Here is a 21,460-nt window from a genome sequence, read left to right as displayed (position 1 = left end):
AAAAAAAAAAAAAAAAGAAACGCATAAATAAGACGACGACGCTTGGAGCTTCTCGCCCGCACTTAAAGTGATTCACCTGTCGCGTAGATTGTAAACAGCCGGCTGCTTGCGGACGTTGAGCCGCCGGTCGCCGTGGTTACCGCGCCCTGCATCGCTCAACTGTCAATCAACGGTCATCACCGTGCTACGTTATCGCATCATTTAGTATCGCGGACGCAATCGGATGACATTTTTTGGTTTTGAATCAAATATAAACAGAAATGAGGAATATATTTGTGATTGTGACCCCGACCGACCCCTCCCACTGCATTTGACCCCTCCCGGATGCGATTCACATTCACTCCACTGTATCAGTTTCACACTACGCCTTTTGCACCCCGCCAGCTATCAGCAGCGTTTATCCGTCCCATCTGTGCAACTCTGCACCCAGCTGATGGCGTCGCTCCGCCCACGAAAAAAAAAAAAAAAAAGGTGGGGGTGGGGTCATGGCGAGGATGGATTGGCGTGTTCTTCATGTCATGCTTGTCCATCACCTTGCGCGTGTGTGCGTCATCGCCGCGGCAACCTCAGATGATGGTGGGAGCCGGCGAGAAATTAAGTGGAAAGCTGGCTTGAGATTAAAAGATAGCTAGAAAAAAAAGAAGAGAAAGGGGGGGGGTGGAGGGAGGGGGGGGTTGGTTGTTCTTTAGTGCTGTTTGTGCGAGGAATGTAAACCAGTGGGAGCGAGGCGTCTCGTGTCTCAGCATGCCGAAACACACGTACGCGCCCGCCGCACACACAGGGCGTGATAACAAACACTGCGCAGGCCTCGGCCGACATGCAACAGTGTGCGGCGGCGGCGGCGGCGGCGGGGAATTAAAAGCTATTTGCTCGCTCCCATTTGAAAAAACCAAGATAATCCCCATAAAATGTCATGTTTAATATTCCGCAGCCTGAGGAGGATGCGGATGAGTAGGTAGGGTGAAGTAAGGGCCGCCGCACACCGCGCGACGCTTCTGAATCCGACTAGGACCCGACCGTGGGAAAAAAAAAAAAATGACAGTTGGCCGCTCGGACCCGACGTTTAAGGACTCCATGCAATGTGAACTGTGCGAGTGTGTACAATATGTTGTTCTGGGGCGCATTCAAATTTCCTCAATGGAGTCGATTTTGATTCACAAGAGTTCAGTTCGATTCAATTTCGATTTTTTTCCCCGACCAGATTCGATTCACTGAGTTCACTACGATATTGCTTAATTATGGAACATCAATTCTTCTTAAATAAAAAGGACATGATATAAAAAATAAAAAAAAACTCCACAAACATTAAATTCCAAATAAATATCCCAAAAAAATTCCAAATATTTTACAATATGTTGTTCTGGGGCTCATTCAAATTTCTTCAATGGAGTCGATTTTGATTCACAAGAGTTCAGTTCGATTCAATTTCGATTTTTTCCCCGACCCGATTCGATTCACTGAGTTCAATACGATATTGCTTAATTATGGAACATCAATTGTTCTTAAATAAAAAGGACATGATATAAAAATAAAAAAAAACTCCACAAATATTAAATTCCAAATTAAATTTTGCAGAAGCAGTAACTGTTTAAATGATTTATTTATTAATGGAAAAAATCAGGTGTCAAAATGTTAGCGTTACATTACGCCAACGCCGGGCGGGACTCGCCTCGGGAACGAAGCAGGGACGCTGTCACAGAAGAAGAGTGGAGGAGAAAAGGGAGCACCTATTTTGAGAAGCCCCCATTTTCATTTTTATTTTTATTTTACGTCTCGTCGCTGGTTCGAGAAAGGACGCATACAAAGTCACACGCAGTCCGTTGACAAGTGCACAATTCGCGTTCTGGTTTGTTTACGGAACACTTCAGTAAATCCAGCCGCTCTAATTTGCTTCTTGCTAGATTGATTTGTTTTCCTTTGTCCAAAATATGTCACAGACATTTTAATAAAACACGTGTTCACTGCTTTAGCATTTAGCAATATTGTGCGAAACGACACCGGCATGAAAACAGGAGCTCAAAACGTTCCGATGATATTCCATCAGGAAACGTCCAGTTACGTCCCCCCGCGTTTGCATTTTGCGCGGCTGCAACGAAGACGAGTGATGCGCCGTCTAAGTGGGTCATTTCACTCTCTTATTTTCACGCAGATTAAAAGGCAAAAAATAAATAGAAATGCAACGGGGAAAGTTGCTGCAGAGCTTCTGGCACTTTCACCGAAATGCACACACTGTAATTGAACTCGGGTTGTAACTAAGGATTACTTTCATAAAACCTTTCGAGTTACGAGCAAGCGTCAGACATGCCGTCGCCGAAGTGTAGTTTTTTTTTTTTTTTTTTGGGGAAGTAACTAATGTACTGTAATGCCCAGGCATGTGGGCAAGGAGAGCCAACGTCATCATGCACTTTATTTAAGCCACAAAACAAATGACACTCACAAGTCAAACTGTCTAATAATTAGAACATGAACAAAACTTCCTCTCTTAAGCCGCTCGTGCGCCAAAATGGCCGCCATCGACGCAACATAGCGGATCAACGACACCACGTCGGGAGTGTTGCCGTTTTTCAAGTGCTGTTTGTGTAACGGAGCTCAGCCTTTTTCCGGTTATTGTGCGAGAGTGAGGGAGGAGGAGGAGGAGGAGGAGGAAGAGGAGGAGGAGGAGGAAGGGGTCGCTAGGGGTTTAGTGACCACAATCTGACAGCATCAGATAATCTGGGACACAAACGCGGTTCGAGAGAGCAAAGCTTGACCGGCAATCTGTTGAGCGGCCATTTGTAATAAACACGCGTACAAATACACACAAATACGGTGACTCCATGTTTACATGCTGGACACGCACCCTCAACCACTTCGCTGCCATACCCGTCCGTCCGTCCGTCCGTCCCTGGCGATCACAAATCTAAGAGTGTCCATGTTGGATTTATGATTGGCAGTGCTGGTCGACAAGATGGCGGCGCCCGCGTCTGCTGCTTTTAGCTCGCAACAATTTTGACTAAAGACAGCATCGAAAGCAGTCGAATCCTTGACAACAACTTGGACCAAAGTAAGATCGGACTTTAGCATTAGCGTCGCTAGCTACCAGCGATGTGACTTTTTACACTTTGCTATGCAGTCGAATGCAGATTTTTTATCACTCTAGGAACTCTTCATCAATATTTTTTGAAGCTCTAAAAATGAAGTGTAACAACCTTCCAATTTCAAAACTAGCGACAGACCGATTATCGGCGCAGATATTCAGAATTTTAACAAATATTGCCATCGAATCTTACAGACGATAACAGATCAATTTAAAACTAAACTAAATTAAATTTGCAGTTATAAAAGATGTTGACCCCGGGAATTCTAAATACTAAGACAAGTCACACAATTTTATATTTGTAATATTTTGACATTTTGTAAAACTTTATTTACTGTAGACAACAATAGGGAGCTTTTTACTTGTTTTAAGTTTTTATCCAACTTTTTAAGACATGCTAATTAGGGCTGCACAAAATGCCGCGGGGAAAAAAATTAGATGTTGTGATATTGACCTGTCGTAATAAGACATGCAATAAGTTTCATATTTGGTGATTTTATCTGAATGTGACCAGTCAGACGTTAACTAAAATGTGCACCGCTATCCGATAGTTGAACATTATCGAGAGGTTATAACAATTAATTAACTAATACGTTGAGTTAGCTTATTTTGCCGCATGAAAAAAATTGAATTCTTTCATGAGATAATAAAAATGTCATATTTAAGCAACTATATATCGCACGTTTTTTTTCCCAATATCGTGTAGCCCTAATGCTAATGACGCTGGGAGGTCCCGGAAATTTGTGTTAGAATTTCAAAACAAAGATGTCTATTGACTAAGATATTAACTCTTTGACTGCCAAAAACGTTAAATAACGTTTAGTAAAATCCTACGGAGGAGTGCCAAAGACGTTAAAAGACGTTTGTTTCAAAACAGAGCATTTGGGTGAAACTAACCATTTTCTATTGTTGATTGCTGAAAAACGGAATAAGGTAGAAACAAACTTTTTTTTTCTGATGAAAGATGAGAGTCCAATCTTTCATTTGGTAGTATGTGTGTTTCCATAGTCCAAACACAACATTTTCTGTGGACCTTGAAAGATCAGTCAAAATGCTTAAATCGGCTGGCACCCACAGCATCCCTTTTCTGAAAACGTCTGGCATTCAAAGAGTTAAAAAAATATATTAAAAAAATAAAAATAAAATATTATTATGAATATAAAAATATTTATGCAAATCTGAATTATTTTTTGATTTTTTTTTTTCAGTGAAAATAAATATCGGCTGCAAATTTCAGTTATCAGACGCCTTGACTACGAATAACCACTTAAAAAAAAAAAAAAATCATATTGAGCTACCTCCATTCAAAACAGCTCCCATTCCACCAACAGTGCATTTCTACATCATATCTGTCGATGAGCCGGCGCGGACGCCCTCAATTAATATCTGCTTGGCGACCCGATCCCGTCAGCACGTCGCGGGACGGGACGCCTCTCCCAAAAACAATGGACACTTGTGGACACACTTGCATCGAGGCCAGAGGATTAGGAGCTACGATCACGAGAGCACACGCGGGCCAGTGGGTCAACGCAGACGGATTAAGGACAGGAAATGGAGTCGGGCAAGAATTTAGTCACAAGGATGTGTTTGAGATAAGAATGTGAAAGGAAGAGTGTGTGTGTGTGTGTGTGTGTGTGTGTGTGTGTGTGTGTGTGTAGTAACTGACCAGTGAAGAGGTCCCCATTGCTGTAGGCCTTGCCACGGCCCTCGTCTTCGTTGGGCACGGCCGACACCTGCTTGGCCGAGGTGCAGCCCATGGCCTCCTCACGCCGGGAACGCTCTCCTCATCGCACCCTCACCTAAACAACAATCGCCACAAGGACACCTTGTTTTTTAATAATTTGTCCTTCACTCCCCAAAAAGGTATTTATACGTTCATTTTTATTTTTTTTTTTTGTTTTTTATAATGCTAGAGCATACAGAAGACTGTGCTACAGCTTTTGATCTGAAGAGGTCGCTTAAAGCAATGGTAGTTCTTACAATAGAACGGCCAGCAGGTGGCAGCAGAGTATAAGAGATCAACCAGGGCCAAGCTGCAAAAATCTTTTTCACTACTGTTTTCAACAGGTTTGTGAATAATGATGAAACTTAGCTATATCTTAATGCTAATTGCTCCAAAATGGAAACAGATACAAATATATATTTTTTTTCCTGATGAAAGAAGAGACTCTAATCTTTCTTTTGGTAGTTTTTTATGTTTTCATAGCAATAGAACACAATATTCTGCAGGCCTTGCAAAATCAGTCAAAATCCAGTAAAACAGCCCGGAGCGACGGGGGTAGCTTCAGTGAAAATAGCTGGGAGTGAATGGGATAAGCTCACATCAGTGTTTTTCAGTTTTTTTAAAAGATTTTTATTTATTTTTTTACACCAGGGATAATTAAGTTTTTGAATTTTCATTATAAATTTTTTTTTTTTTAAATTTAGTTGGTTTTAATCAGTTTTCAGGGCGGCTCTGTTAGATTGTATTAGTTTTAGTTATTTCAAAAAATGCTTAGTTTTAATATTAGTTTTTGTTTAAAAAAAAAGTGTATTACTTGTATGCAATATTTAATAAATGCCATGATAAAAAAAAAAGAAAAAAAAAAGAAAGCAATGCCCTTCTTACCTGGCATTGCGTTTCGGCTGAATTAAATGACAAAGCAGGCAAGGCGAGCCTTTTCTATTGGCTGCTGCTAGATGATGTCACTTCTGACTCCTTTTTCCGGTTAATATCGAAATACTTAAATCACATTTAAAAATCAACCCCAAAGGCTCATGTATTAAATTAATTACCAAAGACGAAAACTAATTTTCACTATAATTATGGTTAACTTTAACCCTGGAGAACCCAAGAACCCTTATACATTAAATTAAATTATTATTATTATTATTAAATTATACATTAAATGACTGCTATAAATTCACTGAACACCAAAATAAATGTTTTTTTCAATTTTAACCCTTTATTCCCTAATTTAGTATTAGGGCGAAATTTGACCCTTTGGAATTTAGGGGTATCATTTCGAAAAATCAGAATAACAAAAACTGTCAGTAAACAATTTAGAATTTAAGAAAATAATCAATCAAATACACAGCTACATTGAACAATATAATTTTTTTGGTTTTATTTGTTGCATTTTAGAACTGGATTTTGAATGTAGAAACACACTTTGGCCAATGGAAACAAGAACACAAAATCACTGCTGGGGAAAAAAAATAAAGGTCTTTGTTATTTGAGTAGCAAAATTTATAGGGGCCAGATTTGACCCCGTGGGTTCTCCAGGGTTAATAATCGTAGTTGCTCAAGTCATACAGTATTTGAACACGTTCAAAATGAAAAACAAAACCGTTTTTAGCAAGCACATTAATATGACGTATTGATTTGGTAACACCGAGTTAAAAAAAACGACTTAGACAATTAAACTATTAGATTGGCAATATGCAACTTCCTATACCACCTCTGCAAATGTTGTCTGTTAGTGACCGCCACCAAAATTTTACAAACAAACAAAAATTCACACACACTGGATGATTGCCAGTCTCAGTATACAGATGGGCGCTAACTGCTAACCGCTAACTGCAAAGTGACACGCTGAGAGGGGAAAAACAAAGCATCAAAAAGAACTCTCAAAGTTTGACGTGAACACAAGAAGAGTGTGTGTTGGAGGCCTCCGTTTGTGAGGATACGGCAGGCAGCGGCAGGCGTGTGCAGGGTGTGGCCGTGGGATCTTTGTGTTAGGGTACAATAGGGCGCTAAACCACAGTCACCTGGCATGTTGTTTCAGCTGATTCAAACCTGCTGTACAATCGCGGGTGTGCTTGGCCGGACTCGCACGACAGGGTTCAAGAGACACGTACTAACACTCGTACCTAAACCAAACCTTTAGAAGTAGTAGTGGAAGTTAGGTAGGAAGTACCGCTAATGAGATAAAAACTACAGTACTCGGGTCATCCGTGCCAAGTTCTAGATCCAAAGCTTTTTAGTTCCGAAACTCCTCAACTAACCCTAATTTAACCCCTCAAAAAAAAATTGCTACAAACAAAACTTTATCTGTATTGATAGCAAAATTACCCTTCAGAAAAGTGTGGAAGAATCTCGGTTTGCACTGATCTTGAGCACTTGAGACTTCCTGGTGCACATCAGACCACAACACCAGGGGGGGTTCTCATAATCCTAGCGCTAGCTTAACTCTTTGACTGTCAGACGTTTTCAGAAACGGGATGTCGTCAGTGCCAGCCGATTTAAGCATTTTGACTGATCCTTCAAGGTCCACAGAAAATTTTGTGTTTGGACTATGGAAACACACCAAATGAAAGATTGAACTCTCATCTTTCATCAGAAAAAAAAAAGTTTGTTTCTACCTTGTTCCGTTCTTCAGTAATCAACAATAGAAAATGGTTCGTTTCACCCAAATGCTCTGTTTTGAAACAAACGTCTTTTAACGTCTTTGGCACTCCTCCGTAGGATTTTACTAAACGTTATTTAACGTTTTAGCCAGTCAAAGAGTTAATACCTTAGTCAATAGACATCTTTGTTTTGAAATTCTAACACAAATTTCCGGGACCTCCCAGGGTCATTAGCATTAGGGCTACACGATATTGGAAAAAAAACGTGCAATATGTGATATATAGTTGCTTAAATATGACATTTTTATTAGAAAATGGTTTGTTTCACCCAAATGCTCTGTTTTGAAACAGACGTCTTTTAACGTCTTTGGCACTCCTCCGTAGGATTTTACTAAACGTTATTTAACGTTTTTGGCAGTCAAAGAGTTAATACCTTAGTCAATAGACATCTTTGTTTTGAAATTCTAACACAAATTTCCGGGACCTCCCAGCGTCATTAGCATTAGGGCTACACGATATTGGAAAAAAAACGTGCAATATGTGATATATAGTTGCTTAAATATGACATTTTTATTAGAAAATGGTTTGTTTCACCCAAATGCTCTGTTTTGAAACAGACGTCTTTTAACGTCTTTGGCACTCCTCCGTAGGATTTTACTAAACGTTATTTAACGTTTTTGGCAGTCAAAGAGTTAAAAAAAATTTTAATCGTTTTTTTCGGTTTAATCGGGGTTCATCATCAAAGCATTTTTATTTATTTTTTTATAATGTAAAGAATACAAAGTACAGATAAGTTCTCAAAGGTAAAGAAAAAAAGTATAGAAAACACCTGGGAAAAAAAATATCTATAAAAGTAACTGTAACAAAGTATTCGCACTTCTTTACTTCCCACCACTGTCATTAAGTGCCTCATAAAGCCAGAGTGCAAAAGTCCATCCAGTTAAAAAAAAAAGAGTACAAAGAATCTCATTATTAGAAAACCGCCCTCACAAAAAAAGCAGACCGCTTCACAAGGTTGAGGCGGCGCACGATTGAAGGCCTCTCATTTGCGCATATTGAAACATCAATTTGTGAGTAGCGGCGCGCTAAAAATAGAGCGGCGGTGGCGGCGGCGGCCCCGGAGCTTTTGTTGTGAGCGCCGGATAATGCTAGGCTGCGGGAATCTGCAAGCCAGGCCGCTCTAATTCGGGGGATGCGTGGGGAGGAGCAACAGGCCCAGAGGTGGGAGGGAAAAAAAATGGGAAAGTCTCACGTTACTGTGGCCAAAATCAAGCCAAGTCAGTTTGAAGCAAGCCGAGTCCAGTCAGGTTAAGAAGAAGAAAAAAATATTTGAAATGTCACACAAAACGAAGATTTGTCAAGTCATAATAAAAAAGTAACTCACGCAAACCAAACATTTATTTAGCCAATCAAGTACTAACTTACCAAGTCCTAAAATGTGTCATGTACTCGAGTGCCCCAATTCTGCCCAATCACATCCGTTTATAATTTTTTTTTTTTTAAAAATCACTAAGGGCAGTCATTAACTCTTTGACTGCCAAAAACGTTAAATAACGTTTAGTAAAATCCTATGGAGGAGTGCCAAAGACGTTAAAATACGTTTTTTTTTTCAAAACAGAGGTGAAACTAACCATTTTCTATTGTTGATTACTGAAAAACGGAATAAGGTAAAAACAAACTTTTTTTTCTGATGAAAGATGAGAGTCCAATCTTTCATTTGGTAGTATGTGTGTTTCCATAGTCCAAAACATAATTTTCTGTGGACCTTGAAAGATCAGTCAAAAATGCTTAAATCGGCTGGCACCCACGGCATCCCTTTTCTGAAAACGTCTGGCAGTCAAAGAGTTAAAAATGTCTGCAGACTCACACAAAGCAGGATTTTGTTTGCAAACACCTCCGGAGCTTTCAAACGAGATGTTATTCCAGAATAGTGCACGCCCATTCATCCTAAACTCATACCGGTCATTTAGCAAAAAAAAAAAAAAAAAGCCATTAATGAAAAAAATAATAATAACACCACATAAGGAAAAAAGCTTAAAAAGTATGGGGACACCGAGTCATTACAACGACAGGAAGCTAAAAGTGTAGGAAAATATGCAGCTTCCACTTTTCTGGGAAGAACTTCTGCAAGATGGGAGTGGAGCGCGAAAACATTAAAACAAGGCCGAAGAAGAGAGCAGTAAGACGGCTATGTTGGCTAGCATTAGCGCTGCTGTAAACTCTGTTTCTTCTAATAATGGAATTAAAACAATGTAAAAAAAAATATTTTTTAAGTTGTTCATGCCTATGAATCGAACTGACATGCAAACCGAACCAAAAACGGTCCCACCCTTAATACTGTATGAGGCAACAGATGTGGAGAAGAAACATGATTTTTCCCATCCGCGCTCCTATTTAAGTTTGTTTTTTTTAATACTGTATACATTTCTCATAAGTCTGTCTACGTTAACTCACGTCCCAAAACGTAATTTATAAGTTTTTTATGTTTTTTTTTTTAATGCTAGGCTTTGATGTAGCCTCTGACCTGACGAGGTTGCTTAAAGGTATGTGCTAGTCATTACATAAAACAGCCAGCAGGTGATAGGAGAGTGTAAGAGATCATGATGATGACATTTAGCTATATTCTAATGCTAATTGTTGCAAACCGGAAACCGCTAAAAAAAAAAAAATTCCAGATGAAAGAAGAGACTTTAACTCTTTGATTGCCAAAAACGTTAAATAACGTTTAGTAAAATCCTATGAAAGAGTGCCAAAGACGTTAAAAGACGTTTGTTTCAAAACAGAGGTGAAACTAACCATTTTCTGTTGTTGATTACTGAAGAACGGAATAAGGTAGAAACAAACTTTTTTTTCTGATGAAAGATGAGAGTCCAATCTTTCATTTGGTTGTATGTGTGTTTCCATAGTCCAAACACATAATTTTCTATGGACCTTGAAAGATCAGTCAAAATGCTTAAAATCGGCTGGCACTGGGGACAACCCGTTTCTGAAAACGTCTGGCAGTCAAAGAGCTAATCTTTCTTTTGGTAGGTTCCATGTTTTGATAGTAATAGAACACAATATTCTGTGGGCCTTGCAAAATCCAGTAAAACAGCCAAGAGCGAAGGGGGTTGCTTCAGTGAAAATGGCTGGGAGTCAATGAGTCAAGTTGGGTTTTCATATTTTCAACGGTCATTGTGATATAAAGTAACGTAAAATGACGTTGAATGATTTGTGGAGAACGTGCTACATCTTGTGCTAGCCTAAATTTTTTTTAAAAAAAGGCAACATTCACAACGTATGGTTTCCCTTAATTGTTATCTTCAGCCAATTTAATATATTTGAACATTTCTAAGCTACGACAACACGCAAGAGCCACGCACACGTCACGCTAGCGACGTAGCAGCCGTGGCCAATGTCGGCTCGCTTACAGCGCTAACGTTAGCTTAGCATTGCTGGGCGCGCTATTTTGCTGGAACTAAATATGCGCTCTCTACGACTACATGTCACGACGACGCACTTGCATAATCGCATGCAATTATGAACGGCCACGCCTGATCTAGACTTCTACTTACCGCCAGTACTTTTGCCACCTCGGTCTCTATCGCGACAAACTGCTGGAAACCCATAATCCCATCTTAACAATAAATGCAAGTCCAGATGTTCCGCATAATCATTCTGCGCAGCGTAGAAGCCTTACTCATTAGTCATGATGTCATCAAGCAGGTTGCCAGACCGGGAGCCATCCAGCGAGCCTTAAAACAACAACAACAACAACACACCCTGGGCCAAAAAGTCATTCTTACAACAAGGCAGCTAACCAAACCCTTTGGGCTTGCCCTCCTCGTCCTGCCTACGTGGAGTTTGGGTGGTGACCTCGTGTGAACAGGCCTCCTTTTTAAAGACAGTTTGTGGAAGGAGGAACTAACGAGAGAGAGAGAGAGAGAGAGAGAGAGAGAGAGAGAGAGAGAGAGAGAGAGAGTTGCATAAGGAGGTAAACGGGAGCAGCGTGCGAGCCGCAAGGTTCCGCAGAGGCAAGCGGTCACCGAGCCTGAAAAACGGGCTGGGCCCAAAAATCGAACAAGAAGAGGAACACGAGCAGGAAACGTGAGGGCCGAGGCCCCCTTTTTTTAACACTTCGACATTCCGACAACTCCTGGATGGAGAAGTGACGCCTTTTCACACTTTCACATCGGCTTTTTTTTTGGGGGGGGGGGGGGGGGGGGGGGTAGAAGCACTCCAATTACAGAAGAAAAAAAATGTTATGAGAAAATGTTATGATTTCGTTTTTTTATTTTTTATTACAGTGTTGAACCCTTGCTCCAATCATTTGCGCCGCCGATATTTATGAACATATTCTCTTTTTAGAATTTTTTACAGCCTGCAGTAAAACTGCCTCTTTCGCAGATTCTGAGTTTGCAGCCCTGTTATTTTGCAAAAAATATTTGGGGTTTATAACTCTTTTTGCCTCACGTTTTATGTTGTGTGTAATTCCACTGTTGACCACTAGATGGTGGCACACCAGTTTGACAGCGTAAATTTCGAAGAACGACAAAAACAGGAAGCACACTGAACTCAGCCTATTTTTGCTGATGCTTATTTAATTATTTAATGTCACATCCTTCTTAATCCTGCTTTTTATGCCAACAGAAAGTGACGGCTGTATTATAATGTACATCTGATGTATTTTGTGAGATGATCAACAAAATTTGTTTGTTTACATTGTTACACAATATTTCTATCTTTACCTTTTGCTCTCTCTTGTTGTGTTTAAATGTTTTTGTTGAGTGTCTTTAAAGAATAAAGACCTTAAAAAAGTATTTTTAAACGTCTTTAAAAATGATGTTATAAGAAAGTCCCACATTTTGTGACAGCGAGAGTGAGAGAAGGTGCTAAGCAATTAAAAAGTTGCGTAGGACGGGTAAAACTTTTTTTTTTAAATTATTATTATTTTCTCGTGGTAAATTTAGGACTTCTCATGGAAAATTTTTAATCGAAAACATTTCTTCCCCCCCCCCCATAAAATGACTTCTCTTTTGACAATATTTCGATTTAATTCCCGTTAACATTTTCTCAGCACAATGTGAGAAGAATACGCCGCAACGCTCGCATGCTCACAGCGGCTGCTGATGTGTTGCGTAAGAGCAACAAAGCGATCAATTCATGGCGACGACGCCTCCGTCACAACAACCGTGCGCATGACAAATCATTTTCATGCCAGACATTGTGACCTGGACCGCTTTGGGGAAAACTGCCTCGTCACAAACGGCATTATTTGTGTCTCCTTCCCCTGCGCTGCCATAGAGATATTTGAAAACGAGACAGCCAAATGGAAGCCATCCAAAAAAAGCCTGGCAGCAAATTGTGAGATCTCTTATGCAGACGCTTGAGATGAAACACGACATGTCATGTCATATATTATTGAAAGAAATGTAAACAAAAAATATATAACAGATGATGCATTGAAAAGCATCCACGTGCTTGGATTTGAATACAAAAAAAAAAGGTCAAATCAGCAACCGTGCACTTTTTGACATTAGAAAATGGCACCAACCAAAGTGACTTTTTTTTTTTTATTTTTTTTTTTTTATCAGTGGTGGGAGAACGTTATATAAGAATGTCTCGAGTCTTAACCTTCAGACTTCAAGCAAGTCTCACGTTACTGGAGCAAATATCAAGCAAGTCATGTTGTGCGCACACGAAATTTCAAACAAGTTGTGTCAAGTCATTACTTGCTTTAAGCAAATCATAAGTAAGGCCTTATTGATATAGATTTTTTGAGGATGATGCCGATTCGGACATAGAATAGAATTTTGATGCAGTAGCCGATTAATCGGGCGATTCATAAAAAAAAAAAAAAAAACTTCACACACAAAGAGCTAGTAACAGACAATTTATTTAACCGGGCCCGAGTGCAAATAGTGTTAGTGTAACGCTACATGTGCAGAAAGTAGTAGTTTTACAATTTTAAAAATGTGCAAGAGTTCGCAAGTTACTTCATGTTAAAAATGAGAAAGCTCTTAACGTGAAAAGAACACACCGATCTCTTCTTGTTCGCGGTTCAGTAAAGTTGCGTGATTTTACAATGCGCATCCGTGTTGAACTTAACAAAATAAAAGCGTTCAACGTTGTGCAAAGGAGCCAATGGAACACAATTTAGCAGTAATTAATTGAATAACAATACTCATATTTGTGGGGTGAAGTTGTTTTTTACAATTTTAAAAATTTCAGAATTTCATAAGTTACTTCATTTAATTTTTTTTGTCAGCTTTTAATATGAAAAGAAAAAAAGCTGTTACCATTGTCTTACAAACGCCATCATGCCATGTACTTGTAGTGACAGAAAAATGACCTCAATACAAATCAATGTCACACTAGTTTTTTTTTTTACAGTACAGTACATGTTTTTCATTCAAATATTTTTTTTTAATTTATCTGAAATTACTGTATAAATGACTACAAAAAAAATGCAACCATATTTCTAATAGGTTAACATCTCTTCCCACTTTTGCTAACAAGAGTATGAAAAATTAGCAAAAAATATTTTATTGTACATTTGGATATAAAATGTGTGATTAATTTGCAAATAATCGTAAGTTGATTATTGAAGTCATGCGATTAATTACAATTACAAATTTTAAATCGCCTGACATCTCTTGTCGTAACATGAGAATAAAATCTTACAAATCAGCGTTTTGCGTCTCAATCCCAGTTTGAGATGTGATTAAATTGAGTTACAAGCTCAATCGGGAACAAAGTAAACGTGCAAGTCAAGCTAGCAGCGTTTACCACTCTGAATTGAACTTAAGTATACCGCTGAGTGAAAAAAGTGGCTAGAATGGAGCACCCCAGGGAACGCGTCTAGGGCCCCTTGCGTTTGCTTTGTAAGTGAATCTGCCCCATTTTTGAAAAACTACACACAGCTCCAAAATGAATCGCTATGTTTGTACTCACTTAAAAATGATCCATATGTATATATATATATATATATATATATATATATATATATATATATACATACAGTATGTATATATACTGGAGCAGTTCATAATCAATATTTACCAACTGTAATGACACACCAAAACAATTCAAAGAGCAGCCTTGACAACGGCCTAGCAAGGTCCAAGTACAGAAAACCCGTCTATTTCAGCTCAAGTGGTTTTGAGGGGCCCGCAGTGAAAACACGGGCGCGCTGCCAGGGTGCGCGTGTGCAACAACTCCACAATCTTCTGCAGCGCATGCCACAGCTATGCAACACGTCCCATGCTGTCAATCAGCGTGCAGTTTTTCATGCTTGAAAACAGAGGAGCTCCTGTCCAAACCAAGCCCCGCCCCCTCCCCGGCCCGCCAAATCCTCCAGCCCCGCGTCGCACCGCTTACAATAACTAGACGATGACACGAGGAGCTGCAGAGTAAGCGTTGGCAAAAAGTACTTGGAGGCGAGAGTACAGATAATTGTGTGTGTGTGTGTGGGGGGGGGGGTTGAAGGGGGGAGGGGGGTGTTGATGTATTGATTCAATTATTTGATGTTAAAAAGAACAACTAATGACTTACTGCCAGTCAGTCATTTTCAAAGTAGAGCCAAAAAGTGTGTTTTGCGGCAAAATAACCCCCCAAAAAAAAAGCTTCGTTCAAGAGGAAAAACTTTTTTCTAGTTTTTTTCGTGGTTCCACCAAAATCCCGTTTTTGCCGAGCAGAACAGTAACTGTGATGCTATTTTTTCGACACCACACAAAATAGCGCCGGCAATGGCAAAATCATTTATAAACAGATACACGATGAAGAAAGACGCTCGCGCACCAATCAATTGAACGTGTTTTCATTTTATTTTTTTTAATGGCATTCATTCGCCGTTCGCTCCATGAACCGACACACACAACAAGGACACGTACCGCTTACACCGTTACATATTTATACTTTGAGTATCAGGCGCCTAAACATATCCAACTTAAACTCGTGCTTTTAGAAACCGTTCCCGTAGCTTCTTAGCTAATAAACATTGTGAACTGGCTAACAAAAAAATGCTAAATTAGCTAATGACAGATTAGCTTTTTAATATCACGTGGGTGAGTTTACCACGGTGGATAAATTGTTCGATACAAAGCAACAAGCCTGTTTTGAAAACGCTGACGGAGGTCTTAAAGCGGGACCCGAGAAGCGCCGCAGCATTTTGCTGCCTGGCTTGAGTAAATATTATGGCGAGAGAGCGACCAGTCGCTACCGGTGGGCATTCAGCTAGCTACTATGTTTCAGTCTTTTTTTTTTTTTTTAACGCTCCACTCGTGTGTTGTGTGCCTTAAAGGGGCGTGGTCCAGGGAGTGAGGGTTGCTCATTCACTGCTAGCGTCTTATCCATGCTCCTTGCCAGTGTTGTCATTTTGGATTTGTGTGCGTGGCTGTTTTTCCCATTTAGTAAAAGGTTGAGAAGCGCATGGGCGCTAACGATATGATGATTCGTTTTTGTTTTGTTTTTGCTTAAAGTATTATGACTAAAAAGTCAGCGTTTTATTAGAGTCAAATTAACATTACGACGATTGGCGAACTAATTGTTGCGTCTTACCTCTTGAAATATTCTTGTAATTTTATGACTTTCACCGGAAAAACTACAACTGCGCAACCCCCCCCCCCCCCAACTATTTCCATCGTTCCATTACTTGACTCTCTTAGCATTAGCGACCGATAATGCCGATTATCGGTGCCAATGTTCAGCATTTTGACAAATATCGGCATCAGCCTTTTTGAAAGAATCTGACGGCTGATAATAGATCAATTTAAAACTTAAGACTTCAGGGAACTATTTATTAAAATTTTCAGTTAACGTTAAAAGAGATGCTGGAACTTTTTTTTTTTTACTTAAAACTAAGATCAGTGAAAATTTTACATTTCAGATATTTTTGAAAAACTTAATTTACCGGAGAAAACAATAGGGAGGTTTTTCTTGTTTAAGTTTTTATTTAACTTTTGTAAGATATGCTAATGAGCCGGGGAGGTCATGATTGTGTGTGTGTGGGGGGGGGGGGACGACTCCAATATTTTTCAAATCTTTAAATTTCGTCAATAAACGAGGTTTTAAAAAATCCTTTTGATGATTAAAAAAAAGTTTGCATTTATATATATATATTTTTTTCCCTTAAATCGGCTACAAATAAATATTCGGTTATCGGCTTCCTTGACTACTAATAATCGGTATCGGCCCTGAAAAAAAAAAAAAAAGGTCTCTCTCTACTTATAACTGCCGTTTCTTATTACAGAAATTGCCCAAAAAACTAACTTCTAACATTTTTTTTCTAGCTATGCAAGCACGGTAGAATTGTTTTGTATACGTTCTTGGTACGCTTTGTTGTTTCCGTTTTTGTAGTGCAGTCGATGTTGCATGTGTTTTTTTCTGTCCGTATATTTATGAGTGTTTGTTACTTTGAACACGGTTGCGGCTGGATGCGGCTGATCGGCACAAGGTCACGCATGTTTACGCTTTCTCTTCCCAATTCATTTGAATTGCAACTACGGCAGCTGCCGGCAACTCAAAACCAAAAGAAAAGAAAGCAGCCAGCCATTAATATTCATTGAAAATGATCTCATCTGAAGGAAATGAATCAATCTGGGACTTAATTGGCAAGCGCGGCGCCGCCGTGGGGAAGGTTCCATCTCGCCCGAGCGCCCCCCTTCACGTCTCGACACGGCCATATTATTATTTTCGACACAAGTCAATACTGAGTCATATTCATTAAAGTTGCTAAAAGTGGTCAAAGCGGCAAAGTTGCAAACAATTTTCATGGTTTGCGTGCGGCAACAATGGATGAAATCATAACGAGTTGTTTGTGATTGACTTAGTCGACTTTTCCCCCCTAGCCCTAACGTTAGCATTAAGCTAGCTGACGTTCAATAGACGGAATTTTATAGCTTCTTTCGACACTTCAATTTGGTGTTTAAATGGAAAATATTTAGTTCCGGTTTTACAGTAAATTCTACGGAAGTAAATATTTTTAACTGGCTAGTACATTCGAACGTATTTGCGAGTACGTTCGAACATTCGCTCAAATACTTTTGTAGGCTAAATGCTACAAACGTAGCCTATTTTCCCATAATGCCACAGGATATTACTTGCGCATGTGCGGGTGAAAACAAAACATTTCTTTTAAGAATTTCCCACACATTATACAGATACGTTTTTTTATTTAATTTTCGAATGTAAATCGTCACTTTTATGATTTATTATTATGTCAGCAGTGCATAATTTGGTTCAGAATTTCCCCCAAAATGCAACGCGGTACGTATTTTAGGGGTGCACCGATCCCCGATCTTTTAAAGTCTGACCTGCCGATCCCGATTTTGTTTTCATTACAAGCAACATATACCAAAACATTGAACAATATCGCTGAAATAATACAATTTTTTTTTTTTAACTGCACATGAAGTCGTTTTCTCAAATTAAAATAAAAATCCTATTGGTCATCTCAGCATAACAGGACTGACGGACTTTTTCAGACCTCTGAGGAAGGAGATGAGATTGGTGGAAAAGATCCGTTTATTTTGAAGGGAATCGGCCGATCGCCGATCTTCCAAAATGAAGGAAATCCGTCTCGATAAATCATTCTTAAATCATTATGCACTATGCATTTTGTAGTTTTGTACGACAATGCCGTAGAAAGCAGCTTTTTATCGTTCGGTGCCGGCGAGGCCGTCTGAAGGGCAGAGAAGACACACAAGCTTGTGGGATCGCGTTACGCTGACTTCAGGGGGTTTGCCTTCGGACCACCTTGTCACACCCGATTGCTCCGGGTAGGCCCGGCCCGGCGGGGAACAGTCATGAAACACGCTAGACGGGCTAACTCTGCATTGTGACATCATTCATTTGAGCAGATATCAATTCAGGGCGGTCAAATGTATTTGTAGTTTCAGCGGAACCTCAATTTAACCAACTTGGAATCAACGAATTTAATTTACAGTCTAGGACTCGACTGATATGGATTATTTTGCGGTCGATGCAGAATCTGATATTTGGAAGGACAAAATACTGATAACAGTACAATCTGCTCAATCCCGATTAAGATTTTTTTTTATAATAATTAAAATAGCTTCTTTTTTGCTCCCTTAATGCTTACAATAACAAAAATTTGAACTACGGGGACACCATTTGACTGTTTTTCAATAGTTTGTTCTCGTTTAACTTTGTAACTAAAAGAAAAATTTGTCGATTTTATTGGGGGTTTGGGGGGCGTGGTTTGAATGTCATTGTCTTTTTCTTAAGTTGTAATGTGTTCAAAGAAGACAACAATCGGCAGAATTTTTTGCGGCACAAAAAAATAAAAAATATTCGGCGGATTTTTATTCTTCAAAACAAATAGTCGGTCGATTTTTTTTCCCAGCAAAAAAATATTTGGCCCATTTTTTTCCCGGCAAAAAAAAAAAATGTGGCCCATTTTTTTCCGGCAAAAAAAAAAAAGTGGCCCATTTTTTTCCGGCAAAAAAAAAAAAAAAAGTGGCCCGTTTTTTTCCGGCAAAAAAAAAGTGGCCCATTTTTTCCGGCAAAAAAAAAAAGTGGCCCATTTTTTTCCGGCTCAAAAAAAAAAAAAGTGGCCCATTTTTTTCCGGCAAAAAAAAAAGTGACCCATTTTTTTCCGGCAAAAAAAAATGTGGCCAATTTTTTTTATTTGACAATTTTACTAATATCTACGGCTAATCATATCAGTAGGATTAATCATCTGTGCCTTCGCTCCAATTGTGAAACTGTAAGTCAATTTTTCAGGTACTGCATTTGTACTTTACTTGAGTACAGTGATGCCCTGAGATACGAGTGACCGAGCTTTAGGTGATTTTTCCCCCCGCTTTGACTTACAGGCAAAAAATTTACATACCTTATATGGTGACGGCAAACTCAAATCAACTCTGGCAGATCGTGTAATAGTCCCCGTTTGTTTATGATAATAAAATCTTTTGTCACCCGGAAGTACATGCGACGGTCTAAAAGTGAGAAGATGATAATAATAATATGATGAGGTGATTATACATGTCTTGATAGTCACTGAGATGAAAATGAGTTTGACACCCCAGTCAAAGGTGGCAGGTGGGTCAAGCAGACAGAAGGGAAGATACGAGGAGGAGACCAGCACGCACCATCGCTCACTGTCGGAGAGACAGAACGAGAGAGAGAGAGAGAGAGAGAGAGAGAGAGAGAGAGAGAGAGAGAGAGGCGGACAGGCGGGATAAATCAGCAGGCAAATTTACAGACGAGGGCATAAGACGGCACCCGGGCCGCGCCAACTCGCTTTTGCGCCAGGCGGGGTTAGCGCCGCAGCCACCGAGCGGATGTTGTCATTTCTCGGGAACACGCCGCATGCTTAAATACATCAGCAGCGGCCTGCCGTCAGCTGTTCTCATGTGCAAGTAGCAGGGGTGCCAAGTAATCAAGTACAAATACTTTTGTTACTGCACTCAAGTACATTTTGGAGGAATCTGTTGATTTTGAAGAATAATCTCATTGACATTTTTATTTCTCAATATTGCAATTCTTTAAATTCTCTTCCCTTGTATTTTTTTTAACAAACACAAGCAACATATTCATCTGCATTAGAATAAACAATATCAGCTGTATAAATCATAAATGTTTTGGTCTCTTAGGTTAGCATTACGGCAACTTCACAAAATTCTACTGAATAAGTGAGGCGTAACCATAACTCAGATTAATTATCAATCATGCAAACAAATCTGTGGCTTAATCACTTTAGCTGTTCATGTTTCATGAAAGTAAATATAGAATGTGCTGAACGTATATAGAGACTAAATAAATAAAATATATACTTAGAGCGGCAACGATTAAATCGACAACTAATCAATTCTCATATTAATCGATAAGCATTTTTGATAATCAATTAATTGTTTTGAGACCTAAGTTGAACTAATATCTGGTTTTATTGACAGTTAATACATGTCAGTAATGGGGAGCTCAAACAACCAATAGCCTCTCAGATGACAATCGCACCATGTTTTCGTGGTTGAATTTTAAAAAAATATATTACAGCGCAATTAATTGAAGGCGGAGCCTCAAAACCTGATATAGATGAGCTTTTTTCTTGTTACAGTAGTAGTACACGGTGGCCAATTCGCCCCCCCACTATGGTCCACTTAAATAAACCGAGTAAAGAGCTTGTCACTTAACGAATTTCCAAACTTTCTGGTGACATTTTTCTGTTGTGATGCACCGAGAGATGATCTCATGTCAAATACGCCTGAGAGGCTCGTCTAGTGCAGCACTTTCATTTCCACCGAACAGCAGGCAGCACCGCGGCTTCCTTCCATCTGTTGAGTGCTTCTGCCCGGCTAAAGGGGCCTCGCGAGGCGGGGAGAGGGTGGAGGGTGGAGGGTGGAGGGGTGTCGACAACAAGACTACGAAAGCGGCTTCACTGCTCCGCGGTGGAGCCCCGGGGAACTACACGACCAGACCCCCCCCCCCGGCGTGGGGGAAGAAACAACAACAAAAGCGACAAGGAAGGAAGCACATGGAGGGAAACAAAGTACTTACGAGGCAAGAGGCGCCGGTTCCGCTCGGTCCAGGCTCGGAGGGGAGGTGAAGCCGCTCCGTCTTCTTCCGGGCTCGGCGGCGGTGGCGGCGGTGGGTCGGGCGGGGATCTGACTGCGAGCCTCGGAGGACTGAAGGCGAAGTGTGCGGCTTGCGTCATTCCACTAGGATGCCGCTATTGAGTGAGGGCGCCAACGCAGCCATCTTGCCGCGGAGCAAAGCCGCCAATCACGGCGGGAGACGTGACGGAGACCAACCCTCTTATGCGAGTAACCGAGTATAAATACTTCGTTACTCTATCGAACTACTGTACTGTTCTTAGCTGTGTACGGTAGACGCCGTTTTTCTGACGACCTTTTAGCATTAGACTCTTTATTTGAAACCACAATGGTAAAAGTAAACACATTTCACTAGTGTAAAATGTATTTATTAGAATTTCCAAATATTTCTACTCGAGTAGTTTGGATAACTTTTTACTTTCTTTCTACATTTCAAAACTACAGTGGTGCATTTTTCATGTACTGTATTTGTATTTTGACTTTTTACTCATCTCCCTACATT

General features: G+C 39.9%; 1 protein-coding gene across 3 annotated transcripts in view; it reads right to left on the bottom strand.

The window, feature by feature from the left end:
- The window catches only part of LOC144062825 (uncharacterized protein C1orf21 homolog), a 28,195-nt gene extending 7,071 nt beyond the window's left edge, over positions 1-21,124 (bottom strand). Inside the window, exons 1-2 of one of the 3 annotated variants that reach the window (XM_077584557.1) lie at positions 20,903-21,124; positions 4,743-4,875 (exon numbers count right to left, since the gene is read on the bottom strand). In XM_077584557.1, the coding sequence (XP_077440683.1) occupies positions 4,743-4,833 (91 nt within the window). In that variant the 5' untranslated portion in view covers positions 4,834-4,875; positions 20,903-21,124. The remainder of the gene's footprint in view (positions 1-4,742; positions 4,876-20,902) is intronic. The other 2 variants (XM_077584559.1, XM_077584558.1) reach the window with 2 other exon arrangements.
- Between the last annotated feature and the right edge of the window lie 336 nt (positions 21,125-21,460).

The sequence above is a fragment of the Vanacampus margaritifer genome, chromosome 13 (genome assembly GCF_051991255.1).
Source record: "Vanacampus margaritifer isolate UIUO_Vmar chromosome 13, RoL_Vmar_1.0, whole genome shotgun sequence".
Classification (NCBI taxonomy): Eukaryota; Metazoa; Chordata; class Actinopteri; order Syngnathiformes; family Syngnathidae; genus Vanacampus; species Vanacampus margaritifer.
This window is presented reverse-complemented; position numbering and strand designations above follow the sequence as displayed.